Source organism: Erithacus rubecula (genome assembly GCF_903797595.1).
Source record: "Erithacus rubecula genome assembly, chromosome: 6".
NCBI classification, from domain to species: Eukaryota; Metazoa; Chordata; class Aves; order Passeriformes; family Muscicapidae; genus Erithacus; species Erithacus rubecula.
Window position 1 is genome coordinate 18,147,510 of NC_136688.1, and position 27,042 is coordinate 18,174,551.

General features: G+C 43.2%; 1 protein-coding gene across 6 annotated transcripts in view; it reads right to left on the reverse strand.

Moving 5' to 3' along the window:
• The window catches only part of TEAD1 (TEA domain transcription factor 1), a 138,693-nt gene that overhangs the window by 29,805 nt on the left and 81,846 nt on the right, over positions 1–27,042 (reverse strand). For 2 of the 6 annotated variants that reach the window (XM_079310174.1, XM_079310173.1), the window contains exons 4-6: positions 9,788–9,852; positions 7,202–7,264; positions 7,051–7,113 (exon numbers count right to left, since the gene is read on the reverse strand). In XM_079310174.1, coding sequence (XP_079166300.1) covers positions 7,051–7,113; positions 7,202–7,264; positions 9,788–9,852 — 191 coding nt within the window. The remainder of the gene's footprint in view (positions 1–7,050; positions 7,114–7,201; positions 7,265–9,787; positions 9,853–27,042) is intronic. The other 4 variants (XM_079310175.1, XM_079310176.1, XM_079310177.1 and 1 more) reach the window with 3 other exon arrangements.

The window sequence follows — 27,042 nt, forward strand, 5'->3', positions numbered from 1 at the left end:
GAACAAAATAGTAAGAGACAAAAGAAGAGCAGTTTGCTCAACATTAAATATCAGCTTTAAACAAATGCATTATTTTCACCCAGAGTCTGATTCATTAAAAGGGGGGGGGGGGGGGGGGAAGGAGAAAAAAAACACCCAAACAACAAAACTCTGGGGAGAAACAACCCCCAGCTCCCTGAGTGAAAGCTGTGGATATTGAAGGAGAGGGATTGTTGCTGACTGTGTTTCCCTGAGCTGTGCATGGAGCCCCTGTGGGACACAGCCTGAAGAGCAGCAGGTGGAGCAGGGCAAGAGCTGCTCAGCATCATTCCCTGTGCTCAGCATCATTCCCTGTGCTCAGCACCATTCCCTGTGCTCAGCATCATTCCCTGTGCTCAGCATCATTCGCTGGGCACCCTGCAGGGTGTGATCCTGCCTGAAGGACAGCCCTGTGCTCAGCATCATTCCCTGTGCTCAGCATCATTCCCTGGGCACCCTGCAGGGCTCTGGGACAGCCCCAGCTCAGCATCATTCCCTGTGCACTAGTCCTCTGGCTAATTCCCTGGTAGTGTTAGTGCAGCTCCATTAGGAAGAAGCTGTATTTATTTCTGCCTTGTGAGGCACTGGAACAAGCTAAAGTGCATTACTTTCTGTAATGTTACTGGCATTCAAGGACTAGAATAGGAGCTTGGACACTCAGCAGGCAAATTCCACCCTGAGATGAATTAAGAAAAACTTCTAAGGATTTACACTTCCTTCAAAATCTTGCTGGGAGCTCTTAGTCACCATTACAGTGAATCTGATGATCCTGAATTTTAGGGGCAGTGACAGGCATTTTAGGAGGGAGAAAACATCCTTTCTTTTGTGACACAAAATGGTATGTGCCTTCCTCCTTGCCAATTGCTGCTTTTCACCCTAGAATAATCTGTTTTGTGGGGCCATTCAACTCATCCTCTTCCTCTGATTACGTTTCCAGGAGGATGGAGAGAAAGAAAAAACCTTTAGCATGACAGCTCAGAAAGGCAATCCTTGCAATAGGGCCAGTTTTGAGGTGCTGCAAGAACCCCCAAAGAGTCTCCTGCTGGTGACAAACCTGATCTGGGACATCAGCCCAATACTCTCCAATGGGAAGTTTCACCTTTTGTAGGCTTAGGAATCTTTCACAGTGGGAAGATCAGCTTTTCCCTAAGCAACTTTACATCCAAACATGACAGAAATCAAACTCAAATACAGATATTTATGAGGTCCTGAGTTGTATTGGCAATAGAGCACCTTCAGCTCCAGGTACTTTTGGAGAGCTGCAAGCTGCCTGTGCTTGTAAAACCAAGGACAGAATAAATAATAATTGGGATGCCCACATTTTAAAGCTGTTTATTTAGATTGCAGTATCAGCTTGTCTGCCACTTAAAAACAAGTGTATGTTGGGGGTTTTTTTTGGTGCTGTAATAGAGAGCACTGGTAGCCAGGAGGGAATGAGGCTCCCCACCTATGACTGCAAGGCAGCCACTTCTGGGATGAAACCTGGTAACTGATTAATAACACACAATGGTATTACATCACAGCTCAGGCAGCAAGAGAAGTAATATATCCAATTAAAACGGCAGGGGTAATTTACACAGGCAGATTACAGTAATTACCCAGGTTGGAATTTGGCCAGGACAAATGGGTTAACACCCCTGCTCTAAAACAGGAACATTGTGGGATTTTTTAATGACTGCAAATAGTTAAGATTTTGGTTTCCTACCTTGTCCAAGACAGAAAGGGTTTGGTTTTGCTCTGACTTTGTAAAGCTGGAATAATTTCCTTCAGCTCAATGTGGTTTACACTCATGTAGTAAAACAAAAGTTTGGCTCAACCTTCTTGAAGTTCAGCAGAGGCTTGGGGGGCAGCATCTCCTACTGAAGCATTCAATCCTGCTGGAGCTTCAGGTATTCCTAGGGCAGTCCCACCTGGCCCTGACCTGGTTTGACCCTGCCTGACTGCTGAGCTCAGAGGGGACATTGCCCAGGGGGGACACTGGAGTGACACTCAGGCCCTCCCCAACACTGGGGCACACAACCAGTAAAGAGTTACCAGGGTGGATTTAGAGTACAGGCAGTGGGAAACTGGTCTAGTTTCACTAAACCCCTAAAATACCATCCCTGCAGTGCAGGTCAAGATGTGTCTCAGTTTTAGCTGACTGCTTCTGGCTGCAGCTGCACACACTTTGTTTTTGGAAGATGTGAGCTCTAAGCACCTAATGCAAGGAGACTACAACTTTTAATGAATCAGGCCCTTGGGGTTTGCTTTTCACAATTCATTTTGGAATGCAAAATACATAGTTAAATTAGATAATAATAATTCCCCAGTATCATCCAATTATAAACCTTAATATCTATAAAAGCCCTGCATGAAACAAGACTTCTACATGACAAGCACAAAAGGATTTGTGCTTGACTTTCTTTTTATCCAACATAAACAGAAGAATAATTCAATCAATCAGTTCAAACAAGTTCTTAAGCAAAAATTAAAAACTGTTATCCTAGAATGATAAATGGGGCTTTGAATACCATGTTATCTATGACTTTGGGAGAACAAAAATAATCTAAGACAGTATGAGGAAAAGTAAGCATGACAGAACAGTATTAATTCAAGAAGCCCTAAAATCTGTACCAATATTTAAAATGCAAAACTTTTCATGTAAGGAAAAAAAAAAAAAGACATAAGAAACAACAATTTGCTCACAAAATGGATGTTACAGTAACACTAGCATAAAACAGCTTCCTAATAAGCAATTTTGCAGATGTTATTTCTGCTCAGATCTCGTATTGATTCAAATAACCTTTACAATAATTAGCTGTAGCTCAAAAAAGATAAACAAATCATGACAATATACAATTGTTCTGGACAAAAGATAGAGAGCACTTCAGTGTTTCTAGCCCTGATCTCCAATTTGCTTATTATTAGAGAAGACAGGAGTAAATACAAAAGCTGGCTATTTCAGCCAGGCAATAGCTAATGCCAAGAAGAGAATGCGCATTCAAAGCTGTCCCAACTTGCTGCCTAATGAGTAGCAATTAATCCATCTTATTGTATTTCAAAATGCTGAAGACTCCATTCACATCAAAGGGAATTTTTCAAGGCTTTTATCATTGTTCATTTAAAAAAGTATAGAGCTATCTTTAGCATTTTATAATTGACAACAATATTTTCTTTTTATCCCTAAATGCGGAATGTAGAATAATGGATTTAAAAACATGTAATAGATGTGAACTGGAGGCATTTTAATGTGGGGTATTTTGTCACTAATTAATCTCGCACTATGAAAAAAAATCTGATATGAAAGCCCAAGGCAGATGTAAACCCTGCTGTGAACACCTTTACTCTGTGTTTATGTACAACTTCAATCCATCTTTTGTCCTGAATGGACAGAGGTGGCTTTGGCTCCCTGTCAGTGCAGAGGTGGGCAGTGCTGTGACCTGGCACTATGGACTGGTGTATTTGGCACAGAAACACAGCACTGGAGTGTAAAAATCCTGCTTTGCCTGCTCCAAAGAGTGAGTGGAAGTGCCATGCAGAGGAGCTGCCTTTCAGATTGTCTCCAGGGACAGCTTCATCTCAGCCTCTCTTCCCATATTCATGCCATTGAATTCCTCTAACTTCAGGAAGATTTTAATAACCTATTAAAATCTCTAAAATAGGTGTGTTTTCCTGCTGCAAAGAGAATTAAAAGGAGTGACATTCCTGGAAGGGCTGAGGGGACATTCTTCACTGGAGGTTTGGAAATGCAGCAATAGCATTTAGGGTGAAACTTCAGTTCCTTGCAGGCCAAGGATCCATCCATCCATCCACAGTGACTCCAGGCACTTCTCATTGAAGGGATTTTCCAGATTTTATGGCATGCAGGTGAGATTTCTGCCTCTTAGGAAAGCTTCCAATGCCATGTGTGCAGAGAGCTCTGAGATCCTTCCATCCTTGTGGATTTTTGCAGAAGATAAACACAAGAAGATTTGCTCTCGTCTCCATGAGCAGGTTTCAGACCAAGGCAGGACAATAAGATCTCTTGGTACAAAATAAAACTCAGCAGCTACTTGGGGGGAAAAGGGTTATTTGAATAAACACTTGGAGGCCAGGAACTGGGGCCAATGGGACAGATGGGATCAGACACATCTCAAAAGAAAATTGACACTAGATGCATATGGGACTTTTTGAAAAGTAGGAACTGCTTCCTTGGATGCCACCAAGCACAGGTTTTACAAGTGGCAGCTCATTGTTGAAAGGGTGAGTTGGCCTGGGTGGGAAGCACAGAATAATAGAATGGTTTGGGTTGGAAAGGACTTTAAGAATCATCAATTTCCAAGCCCAGTGCTGGTGGGACTTTTTCAAAAAGTCACTTCCCACTTCCCAGGTTGCTCCAAACACCATCCAACCTGGCCTTGAACACTGCCAGGCTGAAGCACTCACAGCTTCTCTGGGCAACCTCTTCCAGAGCCTCATCACTCTCACAGTAATTTTTTTTCCTCCCAATATCTAATCTAAAGCTATTCTCTTTCAGTTTGAAGCCATTCCTCCTTGTCCTGTTAGTGCCCATGTAAAAAATCACAGCTGAAAAAAATTGCATTTTATCTTCTTGACCAGGGAATGCAGACCCACTCCAGGACAGCAATAGCCTGTCATCTTCCCAAGGACACTGATGGGGCTGCTCAGGCTGCTGCCAAAATTGGAAACAATGAGCACTCAGAGGTGCTGGGAGGTATCCATCTCATCTTCCTTTTGCACCAGGAATGTCCTTCTCAGCTTTTGAAGTCCTCTGCAAACTGCTTTGGCAGGGGGCATCTCCAGAGGTGCCTTTCAATCCTCACTAGCCCATGGCTCTGGGTGGTTCTGGGAGACAGTGGGATGGCTCAACACAGGAATAATACGAAAAATGGGCAGTAGCACTGACAGAATGTCTGGAGAAGCAAAGTTCCATCTCAGATTCCAAACCAGCAGCTTGCAGCACCTCCAGGGAGCAATTGCAGCAGGCAAGAAGAACAAGAGCTCTCTTCTTCATGAGGCAGCTCCCTCGTGGCACATCCTTCTCACATCACAGCTCCACCTCAAACCTCCAGATGTGGGAAGGGAAAAGCCCTTGGGAGGCTGTCCCTTCTCCAGGAGGGACCAGGGCAGGGGGCAGGTGTCACACCACAGCTCCTGGCTCCCTGACACTGCAGAGAATCAGGGTCTGGAGCTGGGGAATCTTCCTGAGTCCATCACTTCCAGCAGTGACACGGCAGCTGCTCTGCTTTCCACTGAGCACTGCAGCCCCTGGGCAGCTGGCAAAGGGCAACCAGCTATGAGAGAAGCCCTTGCAAAAAATTGTGTTGTCCAAACAGATCTTCCCCTCTTCAGGTGACTCCTTGAAACAAAAATTTCTTCTGTATTTACTGCAAATGATACCTAGGCTAATGAGATGTTCTTAGGGTTTGGCTGCCTCTTTGTTCTTTGGAAAGCTTCAATAAAAGTACAGCAGGTGCAGTACACCCAGAACTGTTTTATAATGCTTTGTGTCTTCATGTTTTAAGGTATTTTGGTCACTCAAGGGAAAGGTTTTAGAACAGCACATCCAATAACTGTGTTTGGCTCCTAGGCCTGTATTTGGTACCTGATTTTTTGGCTTCCTGATTTTTGCAGCCCTGAGCTCTCACCAGTCCTCTAAAACTCCAGGAGCTGCTGGTGCTGAGCACCTTTGAAAGCAAGGCCACCTACTCACATACTTAATTTTAGGCATCAAGGCTTGACAATTTGAGCTTAAAATGCCACATATCTCTGTATTATTTTGCACCCTGGGTTAAAAAGCAGAACGTTTAAGTCGTCTTAGCCGTTCTTTACGAACCCCAACTGCTCAGCCAGTGCAGCTAAAAAGCCAGCCACCAACAGCCAGACAAGCTTGCCAGCATGCTGCCCATGAAAAACCCAGAGCTTGTGTCAGGGAGGCCTGTGACAAAGCCAGGCTGTTATTCCTGCACTCGCAGATCCAGGATGGATCAGGGGGTGAGCATCCGCGGCTCGCAGGACCACGAAAGCGCTGCCCGGAACGTGTTGTTTTCCAGCCAGAACAAAAAAGTGATTTGTTCTCCTATCTGGGTGAAGGAAAAAAAAAAAATGAAATCCACTCACTTAAAAAAATAAAAAAAATAATAATTAAAAGGAGGGAAGTAAAAGATTTACAAGTTGCTTCGCTTTTTATTTATAAAAAAAACAAATCGACAGCGGAAACTGCAAAACTCCCTCTTCCACTTTTAAATGGTGTGGAAAAAAAACTCCAAAAATCTCAAGATCTCTGCTGGAAAAGTTGAAAAAAACAAGCAATCCAAGAAACCCCTATTAGCATTTCCAAGAGGTTCCTTTCAGCCTTAGAATATATTTTATGGAAGGCAGAGAAAACTGGGACATGTACGATTCATCATGTCAGATTAAGTAAACATACTTAATATTCCCTGAACAGGACTCTGACTGAGGCTCTCCAAAGATTAAATGTCAATAATTTACTTTAAAAAAAATTGAATTTCAGGGAATCTTGTAAATAGTGCACAAATCGAGGTGATGCTAGATTGTAGTCTAGAAACACCACAGAGCAATCTGGAAAAGCTGCTCTGGCACTTGGAATAAAGGTTTAAGTATTCTTGATAGCAGTTCAGAAGCATGGACAAAAAAAAAAAAAAAAACATTTGAGAATGGAAAACAATGGTCCCTATGGAAAAAATAATTTAAAATAATAATAAAAAAAATATAAAATGCATCTACACAACTGTGTAAAAGCGCTTAAATACACTGCTAGGACCCAACTGTTAATAAAGTAAAATAAAAAAGGGTTAAAAAAACAGGTTTAGGTGCTGAGCTGTTACAGAGAGGAGTTCACTTGGCATTTGGACAGTGTTAAAACCACGTTTTTAATGTTGGGGGGGGATTAAACACAAAGAGAGCTCCCACATGCAGGAAAGGGAGGTTAGAGCAGAGCAGCCCCAGCTCACCCATCACCACAGGGAGGAGGAGGAGGAGGAGGAGAGACAGGCACAGCAACCACAAGCCCAAAAGCAGAAAAGCGCATACCTTCAGCTTGGAATGAAAATCACGAGATTTCCTTCTGGCAAGAACCTGAATGTGACTAGACACCTGCAGGGTAGGGGAAGGGAGGAAACAAAGGAAAAGCCTGTAACCATGGAGATGAAAAGCCCCCTACAACTGGGCAAGCCAAACGTACCTTAATGGCGGCTTGAATTTCCCGAACTTTCTTTCTTGCTAAGACCTGTATGTGACTAGACACCTACATTGTTCAGGTTTATGGGAGGGGGGGGAAAAGGAAAAAAAAAAAAAAACAACAAACAAAAGAAAAACAAAAAGCAAATCAAATTTTAAATGTCTAAATTTTTTTTTCTTTTGAAAAAAGAAAAAAATAAAAAATTTGAAAAAAAAAAAAAAAAAAAAAGAAAAGAAAGTTTTCCGAGGGGAGGAAGTTATTTGCATCTTCAGTTAGCTCTGCTGTTAAAGATACCACATTCCCAGGCAGATACCAAGCTCTTAGCACCAAGGCTTAATAATGCAGGTCGTCACTGCAGTGACTTGATTAAGGAAATTAAAAAAAACCCAAAAAATAGAGAGAAAGGAAAAAAATAAAGTGTAACCCACCAGGTTGTGCATTCAGCTACAAGATAGAAAATACAGTTCACAGCTGGACACAGCCCACGTGCTTTGGTACCCATCCCATCTGTGCCCTGAGCTCTCATGTGGGGAGCCCAAAGGATTTCTACCCATCTGCTGGGGATGCAGATGCCCACTCTGACTATTTGCCACTAGGCTTAAGACATAACTTGGCACCCAGAAATTTTATGCATTATTTATTGTGCTCTGCAGCTCCAATGAGGAGATTCAGGCTGCATTTGGAGTCCACTGAATTTCAGCTTTAAATTCTGGCACAAATGATAAAATAGTGGCACAACACAGATCCCCGATCCCTTGCTGGTTTCCTTGGTAATCTCAGCATCAAGTTTGCCCACAAAACATTAGTATAACTGGGGTGCAAAACTTGGCATCAGTTTCAGAGATGCCCAGATCTGGCCCATGGCTGTTTTGCTCAGAAATTTGTGCAAACACCAGTTATTGGTCAGAAGTTGCTGCCTGTGCAGTGAAGGGTCTGGGCTCAAATTCCCATTCCTCTTCAGCCAGGGACAGACTGAAATCCTGATGAGGGTTTAATGATGCTGCCCAGCACCACTTGGTAGCACCCAGCATCCTTCAGCCTTCTGTGAGAAGGTTTAAAACCTGCAGTGATGGCAAAAACAACTAAAGGGAAATCTCTGCTGCTCGTTTGACCCAGGACACACCATATCAGGTGGTGCACATTTTTTCCTATATTAGTTACAAAAGAAAGAACAAAGCAGAAGAAAAGGAGGAGCAGTGATTTCCTCCTCTGTAAGACTAATCTGTGACAATAGTACCAAAAAATCTGTATTTTAGTAGGGAAGCAAGCAGTGATGCATCAATGGGCACAGCCCCTAAAGGCCACCTTCAAGGGATCAGCCCACAGGAATTCAGAGTTATGCTGCTGCTTACTGAGCAATTTTGCAGTCAAACACCTCAGCTGGGTCTCCACACACGTTCACTTGTTGTGCTTTCAGTGGAATATTAGTGGTGTTAAAGGTCACACAAGGAGAACAACCATAATGTTTAACGGCTCAGTGAAAACTCCAGAGCAGCGACAAACCAAACAACTCATTCAGGCACTTGTAAATAAATAAAGTGATTTATGCATCATTACATAGGGGTGAACAGCACAGAGACAGGCATCACCACACATCACAGCCTCCTGCTGGCCCAGGATCTTACCCCAAGCTCTGCATTTTGGCTCCTGAAGCAACTTTGCAATGCCAGCCTAACTTCCAGCTCCTGGAGCTTGCATGGGCAAGGCAGGGCACAGCTGGGGACTCTGCCTTTATTTTGTGATTTTTTTGCCAGACTTTGCTTTGTTCCTTTTCCATATGTGGCAGTTCTCCCCCTTCCTGATGCCTTTTTCCATCCCTCACACACATGCTTCTTTCCTGACTGACAAGGGAAACCACCCAGGGCAAAACAGCACCCAAAAATCAAGGAGCTTTTTTATTGTGGAGTGTTTTTAAACAGTGCATAAACTACACACAAACTGTGTTTTATGCAAGGCTGCTGATTGCTGTGAATATTATGAATTAAAGGATTTAGTAATATGAGATAAATTAATGGTTATGTGGTAATCAGCTAAAAAAACCCTTCAGGTCGTTTTAAGGTTTATTCTGAATGAAATCATACCATGGTCAAAGACCAGCAGCTTGAAGGCTTTTAGGGAAATTTTAGAATTATTTTTATATTCTGTAGCAACTACTGGCCATCAGCTGAGAGCATTATTATAAGCAGCTCATTTTTATATATTTACCTCTCATATCCAAGAATTATAATTCTATTATACAGCCAAATTCTCTTAACTTTTAAGAAGTTCCATTCTTTTCCATCTCAAAATAATAATTGTATTAAAATGCTATATAGAGAAATAAGGCACGATGCTTTATGGTTTTGCTTAATTTTTATGAAATATGGGGGGATAACAATTTCACTTACAGACAATTAATAAAAATGAATCTTCACACCACTATAACCTAAACCCCAGGGTTTAAATATTCTCTAAACAGCATGTATTTAATCTGAATAGTGAAGTCAGTACATGATCCCATCAGAGCTGAAGCACAGACAGCCACTGCAGCCACAAATGCCAAGTTTTGTCATTCATTGACATGCATACTTCCCCACTGGGTTGTTTTACCTGCTTCCTGGTCCGTGTCTTCCCTGTCCTAAGTTTGATGTATCTGGCTATCAATTCATTCCTACCTGAAACAAAGAAAAATTCATGGTGAGGGACAAGCAGCATCACACCCAGGAGCACCATCCAAACACCCCACTGGAACACAGGAGCTCCAGCTCTCTTTGCAGACAGTTTGCCAGCATCTCTCAGTGCCCAGCAGTGTTTCTGTCCCATCTCCTGGGCAGGCACAGTGCACTGGAGCTGTGCAGAGCACTGGCTTTGCCCACCAGGGTCCTGCAGTGATTTACAGCCTGAGAGGCACCTCCTTGGCCAGCAGCATCATCTCCCACTGCAGAACCTCCCATGCTGGGGTTCACACAAGCTCTGGGCTCCTCTGCTTTGTGTTCCAGCTGCTCCAGGTGTTGTTTGCCCCCCTGGACCCCTGTGGGTCCTCTTGTGCTCTTGTGCTACCTAAGCACCAATCACCCAGATGTGCCAACTATTCTCCAAGCTCTAATTCTTCAAGCAGGACAGCAAAATCTGTCCCTCCTGCCAAAAAGCTTCCTCCAGAGATGGGAATCAGTGTCCCAGTGCAGCAGGTTCTCAATCACACCCTTAACTCCACTCACAGGGGTGGCTGCCCTGCACTGCTGGTGCTCCTGTGGGATCAACACGCTGGTTTGTTATTCAGAGCTCTGTTTCTCTTGGAAATGTGAAATGCTCCCAAGTATCCAAAATGGCTATTTGACTCTTCTTCAGTCACACATTATGCTACCTAATGCAAACTAACATTTTCTATCCAAATAATTTCCTTCCTAAGTATTGCTGACACGGAAGATAACACAAGTTTTATGTGGTGTCCTGTTTATTTTCACTGCATATTATGTTTCTCCTCTATGAGTTGTAATAACTTAAATATACTTGTTCAACAAGCCCTAAGTTACAGAGCTATTTGCATTCAGCACAGGGGAAAGGCAGCCCATGTGTAGAAAATGAGAAAACTGATTTAGCAGCGAGCTGAAAATGGGGAGGCTCAGAAAATAACTTGTCACCCACCAAGCTATTTTGAAGTGGATGAGTACATAGCTGGGGAATGCAGAAAATTATTTTATCAGCCAGGGCTTCAAACCCTTACAGCTTTAATGCTGTGGGGGAGAGACGGGGAAGTTTTGAAGTAGCCTGCATATGCTTGAAGTGCATTTTGTTGACTGAAAGATTGAACACATTTAGTCAAACTAGACTTTTTTCTCCTGTCTCCCCCTGTGAGCCTTATTTTACACCCTTTGTATCAAGTGCCTGATGGCTCCTGTCTCTTTCAAGTTTGCTAAATGGGTACCAGAATGTGAAACACCAACGTGCCTCAGAGCAGAGCTGAGTTTTTGTTTTGGTCTGGACCCTGTGCCACATTTCCCACTGGTTTGTACCAAGCAGGTCTCCTGAGGACAAACTTCCAGAGGTAAATTTTGCGTGAGCAAACAGTTCCACAAACCAGCACACATTTCTGCACACAAATGAGGGATTTCCGTGGGCAAACAGAGCAGCAGGAGTTACCTAATTCCCTGCAAAGTCCTTGCAGGGCTGGACACGAGCTCTGCAGAGCTCACAAGGTGCCTTCTGCAGCTCTGTGTTCGTGGGGTGAAGCCAGGGAATGCTCACCCCTGTATCTCCCTGTTCCTGTGCTCTCTCATCCCCAAACACAGACCTGCAAGGGCTCTGTGGCCTGGGGAGAGGCAGGCATCACCATGTTCCTGCAGTCACCAGTGTGGCAGGTGCTATGGACATTTTCCTGTTTCTAAATGCATATTTTGGTCCAATTGGGGAATGCCCCCCCTTCCAGAAAGTACCTGCCTGGCCTGTGTTTAAATATGTGCACACATTAATACCCAGAATGGTTTGGGGTTTTTTTTGCTGCAAAAAAGATTGTCAGGTTGTTCTGATGAGCAGCTGGTGACCGTGCAAGGTCAGCGATGCTCTAAGGTGATGTAAAGGATGCAATGCCAGCTCTGTCTGTGCTGCAGATGTTTCAAACACCTGGGCACAGCACAGGCCACTCCAGCCACCCCTTGCCCATTTAGGCAGCTCTGTGCAGCCTCTGGCCACAGCTGAGGTTTCCCAGCTCTCCTCCCAGACAAGAGAGCTACAAAGCTATTTTTGAAGGAAAGCTCAGGTTCCCAGGCAGCCACTTGACAGGAGAAGCATCTTTATTAAAAACACCAAGCACTGAAAGTCTAGACTGTCTTATCTGAGTGCTGTCTCTGGTTGAGCCCCAGTCTTTGGCTTTACTCAAGGAGGGTTTCTGTAGCCATTATCTATCTGGCCAGGGCTGTGACTAACAAGACTGCAGTTCTGGCAAGTGACACTTTCCTTTGAGCTGAAGGTACCCAGAGCCTAACTCCAGAAGAGCCAACAGGATGGGATAATTTGCCTTAATGAGCAGAGAGGAGGAACTCCACAAGGAACCACAGAAAGTGGCTGAGGTAAAAGCCTAACACAGGTTTTCCTTACCATCATGCACTCAACACAGCAGAGACACATGCATCAGGTTTAGCCAGAGCAGGAGACACTGAAAGCTCACTAAATACCTTCTCCCTGGCCACAACTGGGATCTGCAAAGACATAAATTCTTTCTGGGGCTACCAGAAGCCATAAACACAAACAGAAGCACTGCCTGACATAAACAACATAGATGTCCCCAATTAAAAGTTTACAGTCTTAATGTTATCTACCAAACACTGCTGCTCTTCTTTACCAACTCTGACAGACAGGGACAGAAATGATCTTATCTCCAGATCAGCTGAAGCCCAAAGAGGATTTTAAAGAAAGGAAAGCTTAATAATCCTAAAACCACTCTTTCCTGTTCTTGGGAATGAGAAGAGTCTGAAACAAAGGGAACTTCTTTAACTGGCCATTAGAAACATTAGGGTGAATAGATTTGTTTTCTGTAGAAGAGCTCAGCTGTGGAAATACTTTCCATACACACCCTCCCTCTGTCTCCTTGTCATATACATCTGGAAATTGCCTGGCAGAAGAGGCCAGATTTATGAACTGTAAATTTTCAGCTCTTTCTTCCTGTCATTTGCTGTGACAGTCCCCTTCTTTGAATGCTTTGGTTCAGGTACCAAAGAGAGGCATGGGGAGGTGCCTGGTGAGATTAAACACCTTCACAGCACAGGAACCTTTCCCAAGGATCTTGTAAAGATCAGGAGAGTACCACAACAAATATTGTACATAGGCTGCTTCCTGGAGCTTGCTTTTTTCCCAGTTAATTCAGGCTTTATATGTCATGTCCTTCTGTGCCACCAGTGCAACTGGAAACTATAATTTTCCCTGAACTGATGCTGAGGAAGAGGTGCAAAGCAACACCTTTTTTAATCACAGCATGGAGTAAAAAGTGAGTTCAGCTAGGAAACAGTGCAGATGCTAAAAATCAGGCCTTGGGGACAGCCAAAAAAAAAAAGGAAGCTTTGAGGAAAGGTCTCAAAGCTCTGCTGTGGCCCCTCCAAGGGCTGCTCCAGCCAACCCCTGGCACCAGGCTGCCTCCACTGCCCCATCCCTGAGCACCACCACCCTGAGCAGGGGAAGGTGTGATGCTGGCCCCTCTCAGGCAGCACAGAGCTGACTCTTCTGCTCCCCTGGTTCCAAACAAGGAGGAGCAGCTGCACAGTGGGGCAGCTCCAGTTGCTGCTCTGACAGAGGGCTCCTTGTGCAGGCAGCCTCCCCCACCAGTGCTGCTTCCCAGAACAGCCTGAATCAGCCCCCACAAAGGTCTGCCTGAGGCTCCTGGCTCTGTCCTTCATCACAGAATAACTGGGTTGGAAGAGACCTCCAAGATCATTGAGTCCAACCCATGCCTCAACCAGACCATGGCACCAAGTGCCACATCCAGTCTTTTAAAAATGTGCTTGTCCCCTCACCCAGCACCAGAAAGACCCTCAGAGGTGAAAATCCACCCCTGGCTGAGGAAGCCATGACTGGAAACCCCTTCAAGGGCCAGGAATAGCACCACCAGCTCTGCAGGGAGCTGCCAGGCACCACAGGCAGCTCCACCAGCACCTGCATGAGCCGTGGACATGCTCTTGGTTCACACCATGTCCTTTTCCCTGTGTCCTGGCCATGGGTATCTGTGCTCAGACCCAGGCAGCAGGGCAGGGAGCTGCTGAACCATGTCCCTGAGCAGCCATGAGGCCAGTGGGCAGCTTTATTTAGAACATTAATGGCACAAATTAAACCCCTGCCCTCCCAGCTCCCGGTAATAGGCACTATCCAAATGAGATAAAAATAGCAAAGTGTGGGAAATAAAGCTGGCTAGCAACTTGAAAATGAACAGCTAATTTTAAAGAGTTTTCATACTCAGCCACGTAATTCAAGTAACAAGTGAGTAGAAAAGCCTGCTTTTCTCAGATAATGAAGCAGCATGAATTCCTTCAAATTCCACATGACTGTGGCTGGGAGCAGGTATTTCCCATCCTGACTGAGAAGTCTGGGGACAGACCTGCACGATTCCACCCCCAAACCATTCTCACAGCCACGTCTACGCCGCAGCAAAGGACTGTTCAGCCAGGTGGGGGAAAATCCACTTCTGCTTGGCCTGGTGATGGCACAGCTCTGCCCACGTGCCTGGGGGCCAGATTTGGAGAGCTGGTGGGCTCCTCACTCTGCTCCATGAGGCAGCAGCTGTCAGTGCTCTCCTGGCCCAGTCCCTCTGAGCATCACCCAGCTCTTTGTCTGGTTGCTGAGTACAAGTTGGGCGCGCACCCCAGCCTGGCCATGGCACGTGCTGCTCCGAGCCCCTTCCTCAGCAGAAGGTGTCCTAGGGGCAGCAGAGCTGGCAGCCTGTGGGGGAGAAGCTGCTGTGTCACAGTGCTGAGCCCCAGCACTGAAGATGCAGTTCTGGGAGATCTCTGCTCCAAGTCGGCAGCGCCGCTTGCCGAAGGCGCCTTATGGCTAAATTGGCTAACAAAAAGCCTCTTGTAGATAAAAGAGCTCTGCCAGTCAACAACTGGCTAAGCAGCTCAAACCTCTGAGCGAGGCATCCTCTATTTAAACCTCACAGGCAAATCTAATTTGAGCTTTTAGAAATATTCCAGGCAGGTGTTTAAGTGGGCTGGGCTGGGCTGGGAGGGGGCTGGTGCCCCTGCCCAGGCAGGCAGCATTTTGTTCAGCCAGCCTTTTCTGCAGAAGGGCCACGTGACAGAGGCCAAATAAACAGCATCTGGGGATTTTCAATTACAGACCTTCACCCAGCATGCCTGCACTGTAATCTCTACCAGATGAGGCTCAGGCCTCACTATTTTCAATAATTCACACACTGTGTACACATAACATGACAATAAGGGCATTCATGCAACCGCCTGATTCGCACATCAAAGCTCCCAAATGGCCAGCTGTAAGCATGCTTACTGCTGAATAATTCATTCTTTTCACAGGCTTGAAAAAACGCTCAGCGGGAGTTGGCAAGCTTGTGTTCTTTCCTGTGTGGTATGCTAAACTCGAATTTTGAAAGAGGTACAGCCCAGCTAAAAAAGAGTCAGAGATACAACTATTTAAATGTGCATTTGAGAGCTTTCGGATGGCTGCTCACAGGGGAAGAAAAAAAAAAGAAAAGAAAAGAAAAAAAAATGGAGAAAAAAGCAACTCTACATTTCCAAGTGGATAGAGGAGATAAGAGGAAATAACCTACATGTCCTCTGAGGCAGGTGGTTAATAGAAATAAAATGATAAAGCTGTTTTCTGGCTGGTGAAATATCTTTTACACGTATTTTTCCTGGCTAAAAATCTCGGATACACCAGGCGCGTAACAGTCAACAAGTTCAGCAGACTTGAAATTTCCTCATGCTTAGCATAAATTTTGTACTAGATGGCAAAGAGGGTTTTTGTTAAGACTAACACATATGAAAAAGGCAAACACAGAAACACCAGAATTATTTTGTGACTCCTATTTACTGCTCTCACCGATATGGGTTGAATACTAATTCCTCCATGATATTTTAACAACTCCAAACTTGCAGATGTGTCTTTAGCTTGCAACAAGTGAGAGTCTTCCAGATTTTGTAATACTTTGACTTAACACAACAGAACCATCATTTATTTAGGAGATTAAAATAATAATAATAATAATAAGAGGGAGAAAAAAAGAAGGATCTGCTTCATAATATCAAGTTTTCTTAACTGTCAATCAGTGCCTGAACCAGCAGGATCAACTAGTCGTGACCTCTCCTTATAGCAAACACATGCTGCTTACCAGCTGTGGGCTGTGTTTTTTTTACATCCTTTTCTCTATCATTCAGAATGGCTTCCTCCTAATCACAATAATCCCAAAAGTGCTAAAACATATCAATCGTCCTCTAAGCCCTGCCTACAAAAGGCCAGCAGCCCGACCTTTATGGGCTTGTCCAACAGCAGCTGATACTTCATTCAACTACAAATCCAATTTAGCAGTTACAAGAGGTTTAGCATCACTGGAAAAATATTGGTGTTGATCCTGCACTCTTAAGTCAGCAAATATTCCTTTGCCATATTGTTTAGCTTTTTCTGCCATATTTACACTTCTGCTGGATTTCCCTGAGTGCCTTCAACAGCAGCATTTAACCTCTGAACTGGTAATATTTACAGCTGATCAAACAGTGATTTTTAAAATATGTTTGCCACATATTGCAGAAACATAAGCCTATTTGAATTCCAACTGTTATAGTTCTGAAAAAAAAAAAAAAAAAACCAACCCAGCCAGCAACCCTAAAAACAAACACAGCCATTTCACTGAAAGCCATAGAGCACACTTTATGTACCAGTTATGCAGGATGTTATTTATTATAGCCCTTCAGGCAAGTTCATGGCAATTCTCTCACTTATGTATTTTTAATTGCCAAGTGAGCCAAGACAAATACTCCCCTGATCCCCCTCTACACCTTGTCTTTTTATTTTATTTTTTCCCCTATTTTTCTGAGGTTTTTTCCCTCTTTCTGCCCAGGACACATGCAGGTCCCACAGTCCTCAGGGAAAGGGATGTGAGCAAAAAAAAAAAATTAACTGTCTTCAACTTATTGGAGCTCTGAATCCTTTGGGTCTGGCTCAGAATTTCGGTAAAGGACCGTGCAAGGACAGGAACAGGAGGGGACAAAGACCTCAGGGTTCCTAAAATGGGTTTTAAGGGCTGCCCCAGTGTGGTGTGTGTACATACACACACAAAAAAAACCCCTACAGTAAGCCACTTAAATATTATTATACACAAATTAACTGCTTGCAAGGCACACCCTAGCTGGGCTGCACAAGAGGAGAGGGGGAGGAAAAGATCCCAGAAACAAAATAACCAAAATAATCCCTTCGGATGCTAATGAGAGAACAATTACAATGACTCATTTAAGTTATATAGCAATGATACTTGCAAAGAAAAGAACTTTTTGTGTATTGTATTAAAACCAACAACAATAAAATGATCCCAGATTGAATCAAGACCACAATTTAATTTACACAGCAAAAGGGAAATGACCTAATAGTAGCACAGAGTGATATTCTCCTCATGTCAAGTCTTAATCTTTGGGTTTTATCCCAGCTCCAGTTTTAGAGAAAACAATGAAAAAGACCCATAGACACATCTGGTTCAAAAGTGTTCATTGACATTAATGCAATGCATTGGATTCTGTTTGGCAGGTCCTCACACTGGGAAATATTCCACATAAGCAATGTTTATTAATTTTCTTCCTCTGATTTTTGAAAAACCGAGGCAGAACATATTTCAAAAAGAGAGGACTGATCCAGAGAGCTCTCTGAATATTCATTAATTAATATTTTGTCAGTGTCGGTTGTCTCAACAAAAGAAGGTTTTACAATTTAGTCTAAGCCCCATTTAATTAAAATTTAAATGCTACAAAAATACATGGCTTCTTTTTTTTTTTTTTTTTTTTTTTTTTTTTTTTCCCCTAGTAATAATTTCCTACTTACAATAAACTGTATTTTGCTCCAACCAAAAATGCATTTCAAAACAAACAGCAATTTTTAGGCTTCAGAATATACAAAGAAATCCCTGCAGGAGGGATGAAAAAAAAAAAAAAAGAAATCCCCAAACTTTGACCTTTGCCATATCTCTGGATCAGCTACAGATGTTTAGTAGATTATACAAAAACCTAGATGTCCTTAATCTGACATGGTGGGTTTTTCCCCCTGCTCTGGTAGGAGCTGTCAGTAACCCCTCTGTGAATTCCACGTGCAATTCCTGGTTCTTTTCCGAGGTGGCTGCACTTTCTCAGGGCCAGGAGCAGCTCAAGAAAGGAGCAGCCTCTGCTAACAGAAAGTCTGATCTGGACAGGAATCCTTCAAACACACAGACAATGGGCTGGCTGAGCTGTCACGCATGATGGATGAGTTAAGGGGATTAAAACCACTATTTGCATCCAAATAGATAAAAATTAGCAAAATAGAATTTCTCAGTAGGTGGCTTCAGTTCTGTTTGTTCTTGTAGGCAAAATGAAGTTCATTTTTAAAGGAGTTATGGTTGTTTAAGTATTGCTTGTTTGCAGAGAAGAAATTCTAGGTCTTGTTTTGCCTCCTACTGTTTATTCTTTAAGAAACAGTTTAACTATCATAAAAGCATCCTTTTCTCCCCATGTTTATTATTAGAGCATTGCACAACCACAGTGCTCTAACCTTAATATATATTATTATAATATATATATATATTAGTAAGCATACCTTAATGCTTATTTTGTTCTGAGCTGCTATACCCCCCAAAAAGTGGTTTGAGTTCAGGAAGAGATGATGAAAAAAACAAAAAAAAATTACATTAAATTGTGTACTGATGCTTCAGTGAGGTCCTGAGTGCAAGCCTGTGACTCAAGAACTGCAAAAGGCAGATGCTTGAGTCACTGCAGGTTCCCTTTGACCAGATTCATACTGCACACAGTGATGGTACTTAAAAGACTCCCAGATGGCTGCACAGAGTGACCTAATGAAAGGCTGGCCTGACAGAACAGAGTTATATTGTTTATGCAACACATCCATGGCAGAAATCCATATGGACAAACGGGCACACAGGCAGGCAAAGGGATGCAGGAGCTGCAGAAACATCCACACCCATCTGAAAGCAGCCAAGATCTGTCTGTCTGTCTGTCTGTCAGACCTGAGCTGAGGAGATCCTGCTCCTTGCAAGGCTCACACCAGCAGCCTCCAGAAAATCCAGCACTTTTCAAAAGGTGCATCCATGTCCTGCCAAATTTCTTTGCTGAGCTCTGCCTGTTGCAGCAGTGAGCTGCAGCCAGACCAGTGGCATGTTCCACCCTGGAGCAGCACCCACAGAAAGCACAGCTGAGGCATCAAGGAGGCATTTTATTTTATTTTCTTTTTCTCTTCTGCCAGAGTTGGGATTGAATGCCTGAGAGATGGTATTTCGTGTTCAGACTCAAATGCTTATTAATTTTTTTCTATGTTACAGTGTGTGCTACAGCACTTCTAGCTAACCAGCTAAAAATGGTGAAATGGTGATGGATCTCTCTCTATAAGGCCTTTTAAGGCTAAAGAGTCCAATTAAAAACCAACACCTAAATTATTTTTGCTTTTGCCCAATGACCAAAATCCCATGACCTGCAACGCAGCATCCTCTATCCAATCACAAAAATACCACCTGTACCCATGAAGAAGGTGAAGAAGAAAGAAAAACCTCTGCCCTAAAACCTCCACCTTGCTTTATACCTATTACTGTATTCTAAAACCCCAAATTTCATGTGATAATGCACACTGCTATTCAAACTACACACCAGTGATTGCATCACTCAATTTTGGAAGCCTTCTCCAAGGCTTCAGGTCAAAAATAGAGTTCTTTTGGGGGTCAGTGCCTGACAGCACAGAAAGTCCAAAACTCCCAGTTTCCATGGTTCTAATAGAGGCACATTTCTCCCAGAGCATGGCAATGACCAACAGGAAAAGCTGTGGCACAATCTCCCAGCTCAGCACTTGCTGTAAGGATATTTTAAAAGAGCAGGTCACTTCTCTGGCTCAGTGATGGAGTTCTGGACACATAAAGAGGTTTTCTGAGTCAGGGCAATGCCTGAACCTTCAGCCACAGAGTTCTGTGCATCCATCCACAGGTAGGAAAACATCCTTCTGCCTTCATTTCCATCTCTGTGCTGGGATTTCCTGCAGCTCCTTGCAGAAACTGTTTGTTTACCTTGTGCCTGTGTCCCGTGCAGTTAAGATGCTTTGTTTTCACAGCAGGTGCAAAGAGGTATTTAAATTTTCATTATGTCCAGGGTATTTGGCCTTGGTTTGTGTTAGATGACAGCTCCTGACACCAGATGGGCCAAGTGGAGAAATGTCTGAGCAGCAAATGAAAGAGCTTGGGACACATCCAACACCAACGTTGGTTTCCAAGTTATTCCACAGGCACAAAGTAGCATTTTGTGGAGATTTTATAGCTAGCAGTGTCATTCTAGCTACAGTACAATAAATATTCTGCACCAATTACCAACCCACAAGAGAGACCTACAACATACTTGAGTTACAGGGTAAGTAATTTCTTGCAAACTCTGTCTCAAAACATGTTTAAAATTGAGACTTCTTTAGCTCTTTTTTTTCAGCCTCAAGAAAGACCTGTCCACAATTCTTTCCCATTAGATCAGCTGCCCATTCCTGCAGAATCCAACAGGGTCACTGCTGTTTGAGCTGAAATGGAGGAGAACAACATTTCTCTAAAGGATTCCCAAGACTCCAAGCCAAGGGGAGGAAAAAACCCCTTAATGTCATCATAAACTCAGGTATCAAAACCCCACAAGCTGTTAGAGAACAGAGGGCATCACTGCTTGTTTTGAAGTTCAGCTAAGAGATACAACAGTGAAAAGCTGACTAATCAAATAAAACTGCACCAGCATGCATTTTGTTTAAATTTGGGAGTGTTCCTCATAACCCACTCATTTGTCAGAGAGAAAAATGCCTGCCTGGCTCTCCCTGCCCCTGTTGCCCCAGGCTCCAGCATCCCACTGTGCATCCCAAGCAGGGCAAATACCAGGCTGCTGCTTTCACCATCACTGAAAACCCCCATTCACGCCCTTCAAAATCTGCAGGGTTATCTTGGAGAATCATTAGAAAATTTTGCTTTGTGCAGCCACCAAATGTTTTAGAACTCTAATATTTGTAATCTTTGCAACATTTTTTAAAGTGGTTTTTTGGTTGATGTGAGGGCTCTTTAAAGAAAAATAATTTAAGGGGTAGGACATGCCAGAGAACTGAAAGAAAATCACAGTTATTTATAATCTTTTTACCACTTATTTGTTTCTATGGCAAATCACTGCTTTCTTTTGCTTCCCAGCTCATGGCTTTACTTTACATAACATTTATTCCAAAAGTGTACATTTGGAAACCTTTTCTTTGTTGGTTTTGGATAAATGAGTAATGAAGTGCAAACACAGTTTCACGGGTAATTCTTAACCCCACTTTCTTTGGGCCTGATGCAGTAGGAGAGAAACCTCACAGGTTGTTTTGTGCCTAAGGTAGCTTTGAGATTTCTGTCCCTACCAAGCTCCCAGCTGGCTCAGAAGACTTTGTCATCTGTTTAGTCTAACCTGCTGATATGGTAATCAGTGATCTCCAGTGCATAAAATAATTTCATTTTTCTTCTAATTGTTGGCATTCATGCATTCTTCTCCCCCCTCTTTCAGTGTGCTGTTTCTCCTGCTGTCTCCCTCCCTCCTTCTCCTCCCCCTGCCCTTCTCCAAAGGTGAAATGAAATGAAAACTGGTTTTAAAGTGTTAAATACTCTGTATTTGGATTCAACCAAATGCTGCCAAAACACAAGCAGTGTACAGACTACTACACTGTACCTAAACTTCTGCCAACTCCACAGAGCACCAAATTTCTTAGTTTTACAAACTCTGAAGCACTGCACTACATATTAAACTTTATATGTTTTGGTCATAAAGGCATTTTCCCTGAGGCAGCTGGCAAATCCATCCCAAACCTGGCCATCACACCAGTATCAACATTTTAACACACACGAGGTTCTTGCTACCAAAAGACAAATAAATGGTCATTGGGAGAGCCAAAGGAGCTCCATCCAACACCAGGCTTAGCTACAACATGCACAAAGAGAATAAATTAGGGCTGCAGAGACTTATAGGAGTGACACCCCTTTCATCTTTGTGAGATGCATGTGAATATGTCAGAACTCACCACTCCAGGCAGTAAATTGAGCCCTAGACTGATTTTCCATTAGGACTGGTGGACATGGTAGTGTTAGGTTAACAGTTGGACTTGATGACCTCAGGGATCTTTTCTAACCTAAACGATTCAGTGAGTCTATGACATAAGAACCAGAAGTAAAAATACACTTTACTTACCTCAGAGGCTCACAAATGTTTATATGAAGCTATTAAAAAGTTGAGATGTAAAACAACACATCCATTTAAAAGAAAATGAAAGGTTGTTTCTGGTACAGCTGACACAGTTATATGTTTTCTGTGGGGGGAAATTTACAGCCACATTATTGCTGTCAAGGAGGGTAGTGAGCCACAAGGATTTCCAGATGCCATGTGTGAAGTTTCTCATTTCCCCTACCATACTAAAGTACATTATCACCCAAACTCAAACAAGCTTTAAAAACTGTCTGTCACTAAAACATGTGTGGCCCCCTTTCCTGGACTTCAGAGATTTGGGTTTTTTTTGCTTCTCCTTTCCTTTCCTTTCAAGCCAGATGGGAGAGGGCAGAGCAGCACTCCCAGTGATGCTGACAGCAATGCCAGAGTGAGAGGGACACGCTGCACCCTGCCAAGCTGCTGTCCCACTTGCTGACAGGCAGGCAAAGCAGGGCAAGAAATGCTGCCACAACATTTCCCAGAGCAGCTAGGAAGGGGAAAGCAGATTCAGGAGGAACACACAAGTGCCCTGGGTTTGCATGGCCAGGTTTTGGCAGAGTGGGGGTACAGGGGTGGCTGTTCAGCAGTGAGTCACACACACCCAGCCAGGGGCAACCCACCACAAGAAGGTAAAAGGAAAAACAAGTTCAAGTTTCTCCTGTGCCTATAAACCAAACCCACCCCAGCAGCAGGCAGGACCTGTGCCACTGTGTGGACACCAGTGGGCCTGCACAGGAGACCACCCTCACACCCACAGAGAAGGGAATCCTGTCCAAAAAGGATTTTTAAATATCTGTAGGTTAATTTGCAAGGGGTTCTGCAAGCCTGAATAGAACAAGCACTCTCAGGGCTGACTGGGACTGCTGCACACAAGTGTGAGGCTTTCAAGAGGGAAGAGGTGCAAACAAATGCCTTGCAAGCAATCACCTTTCCAGCTCTTACTAGCAGAATGGTAGGAGAATTGAAGCTAGAAAATCTCATAAGTGAAGTTTTGCTCCCAGCTGAAATTCTTTTTTAAAAAGGAACCACAATATATGCAAAGGTCCAGCACGATGGTGCTGAAAAGAGGATAGAGGTGAAAATATCAGCAGGCTGGTGCCATATAGTCCCCACTGATTTTTTCCTCAAAGCAGGTGTTTTGTTACATGCTTACTTGAATCTTTTGCTGAAAATGAAAACTAAATGGGAGATGTTGAGTCCAAAGCAGAGCTGAGCCTTCTGTCTCATATGTGGGAACACACCAGCAACAAGATCCCAAGCAGGAGCAGGAAGCATGGTTAGCTCAAAACCCAGAATGAACAAAAACCAAGGAAGGAGGGCATGCTGGAATCCCTCCCTCCATCTGGAGAACCCCTCTCCTGCAGGGCCATGGGCAGCCCCAAGCCAATGCCATCCAAACTGGAAACCTGGTTTATGAGCCAGCCCTCTGTCCATCACTCCAGAAACATTCCCATGGCACCACAGTCCTTTCTTATGGTCCTCCCATAGAGGATTCTGACAACATAAGCCTCAGCCATCAAAAGGACACTCTTAGAAACACTAAAGCAAATCCCTGAAGCCACATGGATCACAGAACACACATGGTTTGAAGTTGTAACAGCATTTTCTGAAAGGAATATAGATCTGAGTAACTCAAAGGGTCCCTCAGAAACCCTCCACATTAACACTTGAGAAAAACTGAATTTCTGCTACAGCAACTGCTACAAGCAGCTGAAGGCTCCAGTGCAGGGTGCTTGTTTGATGGAACAGAAACAGCCAACACAATTATTTCCAGAAACTCAGGACAAGTCAATACGGACAAATAAATCCCTTTTGAAACCTCCACAGGGAGAATCATTGCCTGAGACTTCATGGCACTCACTCACAGAAAAAGAAACTCATCCAGAGTTTGTGTCAGTGCTTGATACTCTGACACTCCTTGTTAAAAAACACGTTCATAGATTAAAAAACAGAAGTGCTTTTAAAACCAGTACTGTACTGAGATGGCTTCTCCTTCATCATTTCATTTCCACTAGATTAATGAAAGATTTCAATTAAAACGTCAGCCAACTTATGAAAGATTTTAAAATTCAGTAATTTAGATTTTTCCATCCTAGCATTTATTTTCTATTGTAACATCTGCTTTTGTTTGCAGCTTGTCCCATTCTTACCTGGACAAAAGGCTCTTTTTTATTCTCTACATTAAAAAAGAAGTGAAGATGACAGACATTTCTGTGTGCATAAATCAAGAGGGAACATGAGCTAAATATACTTAGCAGCTATAAAAATTAGACCACAAACTTTCATGCCTGAATTATCTGCTGATTCTCCAAGCACTGGAAATACTTTGACTTGTGCATCTGAATCTCCACAGAAATCAGATCACAGTTTTCTTCCTGCATACTCTTAAGCAAAACCCCCAAAAGAATCCCTCTGGGTCAGCTGCTTCCTCTTCTGAGCTTGTATTTACATGGCTGTGCTTGAACAGAGGTGATATAACAGAAACTTGTGGGCAAAAATAAAAAATTCAGTCCCACTTCCTACCTCTGTTCTGTTATTCATACTCAATCCATGTATTTTACTAAACTTGGGGTTTAAATAGCTCAGGACTACTGAATATTTTACCATGTCAATGAATATTTTACCATGTCAATATGGGTGAAAAGTTTTGAGTTGGTAAAACTGTTAATTTATGATGTTAAATAAATATTTACCTGGATTTAGGAATTAGTAAATTGCATTAAGTTATATTAGCGATTATAATTTATTCTCAATTGAGAAGCTTTAAACCAGTGCAAATCATATAAATTAGGCAAAGTTAATCTCTGTTCTTAAGCCTCCTTAAAGTCAATTGCATTCCTTAGTATTTGAAGGGTTAAATTGAAGTTGTCATCAGTGACATCTTAAGGTTTACGTAAAACGAAAATCTTGATTTTAAATGTAGGTTAATTTTCCTTGCTGTCATAAAATAAAATATGCTTTTAAAAAAGTCTGTTTTCTTTCATAGAAATATACTGTCTTTTTGTCTAAAATGTGTGAAATAAAACCAGCTAGCATTCAATACTCAGTAGAAATCATTGGCCTGAAAGTTCAGCACTGCTTTCCACAACATAAAATCCAATACCTCCAATAGCACATCACATCACATTTGACCTAACCTGTGGGCAGGGTTCTGCACCCAGAAATGACATCCCTTTGCACAAAATCAGTGTTTTGAAGGATCACAATCTTAATGTGACCTGTGGGAAATACAACAGAGAAGATTACACTTCCAAAGGGTGTTCATGTCCAGCAGGGCAGACACACCCACTGAGCCATGCAGGACTCTAAGGTTTTTTTTCCCAGGGACAAAGAAACTACAGCACTTCATCTAGAAACAGCCTCATCTGAATGTGCCTCAGCCTGTAAAAACAGAGAAATGGACCCATTTCACAAGGAAAAGGATCCATTCCCACAAGACTTTCTTCAGTCGAGATTTTTCCCATTTTTCCTGTAATTTCCTGTATCAACCCACTCAACCTGAACCACAAATGCAAGTATCAATTCCAAAAAAGAAAAAAAAAACCAAAAAAACCAAGAAAAAAATACAAAAAACCATACCAGCCTTCTGAAGGCATCTGGGAGAGCAGCAAATTACCAGCAGGTTGGAAAGATTGATTTGTGAAGAAGTTCCAAGGAAGTGGAGACATTGCAATCAGCATGTACATGGTGTAAAGGGCGAGTTTCCCAGTAATCCCTGAATGCCCTCAATTCCCACTGGAAGGCTGGAATCAGTGGGAGCCCAGGACATTGAACAATTCATAAAAATTAAAGCAGGGCAACGAGTGGTTTCATTGTTTGCTCTTGGCAGTGCCCACCGAGCGCGCGACACCGGAGGAATGCGTGATGGATGTTGTGACAGCTCTGCAATTTGGAAAGCTGCAGCAAAAAAGGGGGAAGAAAAAGGGCTAGGGCACTGAAAAGGGGTGTAGCAGTGAGTGAAGGGATCAAAGCTGATGGTGGCTGGCATTGTTTATTGGTACAGAACTCGCTGCATTTGGGGTAGAGACTGTTCCCAGAGCAGCTCAGCCTGGCTGGTATCCTCAGGTATCCTACCCTAATTTCCTAAAAATCCCCCCAGAAATCCTGTGCTCCAGAGGGCTGTGCATCCTTGGCTGGAATTCAGTTGAGATGTTAGCAGGGTGCACACAAAGAGTGTGACCACCAGTGCCTTGATTCCAGAGGAAAACCAGCTACACCGTTTCTTTCAAGAACATGAAGGTAAAGTGGGATAGCACTCTGCAGGTGTAAAAGCTGACATTTAAAGACATTAACATTATTATAGAAATTGCTGCATAACAAGATATGGTCAAGGTGAGGCAAGAACTCAGTAGCTCATGACAGTCTTTTATTGCTCTGAAATATTATCACAGAGTCATAGGCTGTTCCTGCCCTCTGCTGCTGTTAGGGAAGCTCTAAAAACTCATAAAGGGTTTGAGTCTTCACCCCTGCAGCTGGTTCTGCACTAGAAGGAAGGAAGAGGATTCTTGTGGCTTCACTGAGACCCATTAACTTCCACATCAGCAAATCCACCAGAGAAAGCTCCAAAGAATTGTTAAGGCAATGTGCTAAAAAATAGATTTTGACCAATTCCTTTTTCTCCCCCACTAGATTAATGTTTGATTTTTATTTTTATTTTTTCTGTATGACCTAGAAATCCATAGCTGTAGAGAGAGCCCCAGGTGCCAGGTACACCATGAAACCCTGAACCAGCCCAGACAGAACCACACCAGGGCTGTTCTTTGCTTCAGCTCTCCTGGTTTAGTTTTGGGCAGCCCTGTGATGTTCCACTCCACCATCCTTAGGGTCCCTTTCAACTCCAAACATTCCCTGGTTCTGTGCCTCTTCTCACTTAACATTCCTCTGAACCTGAGCCACACCCAGCACAGCCTCCTTGCTTATCTTTACGGTTTTCTTACACAA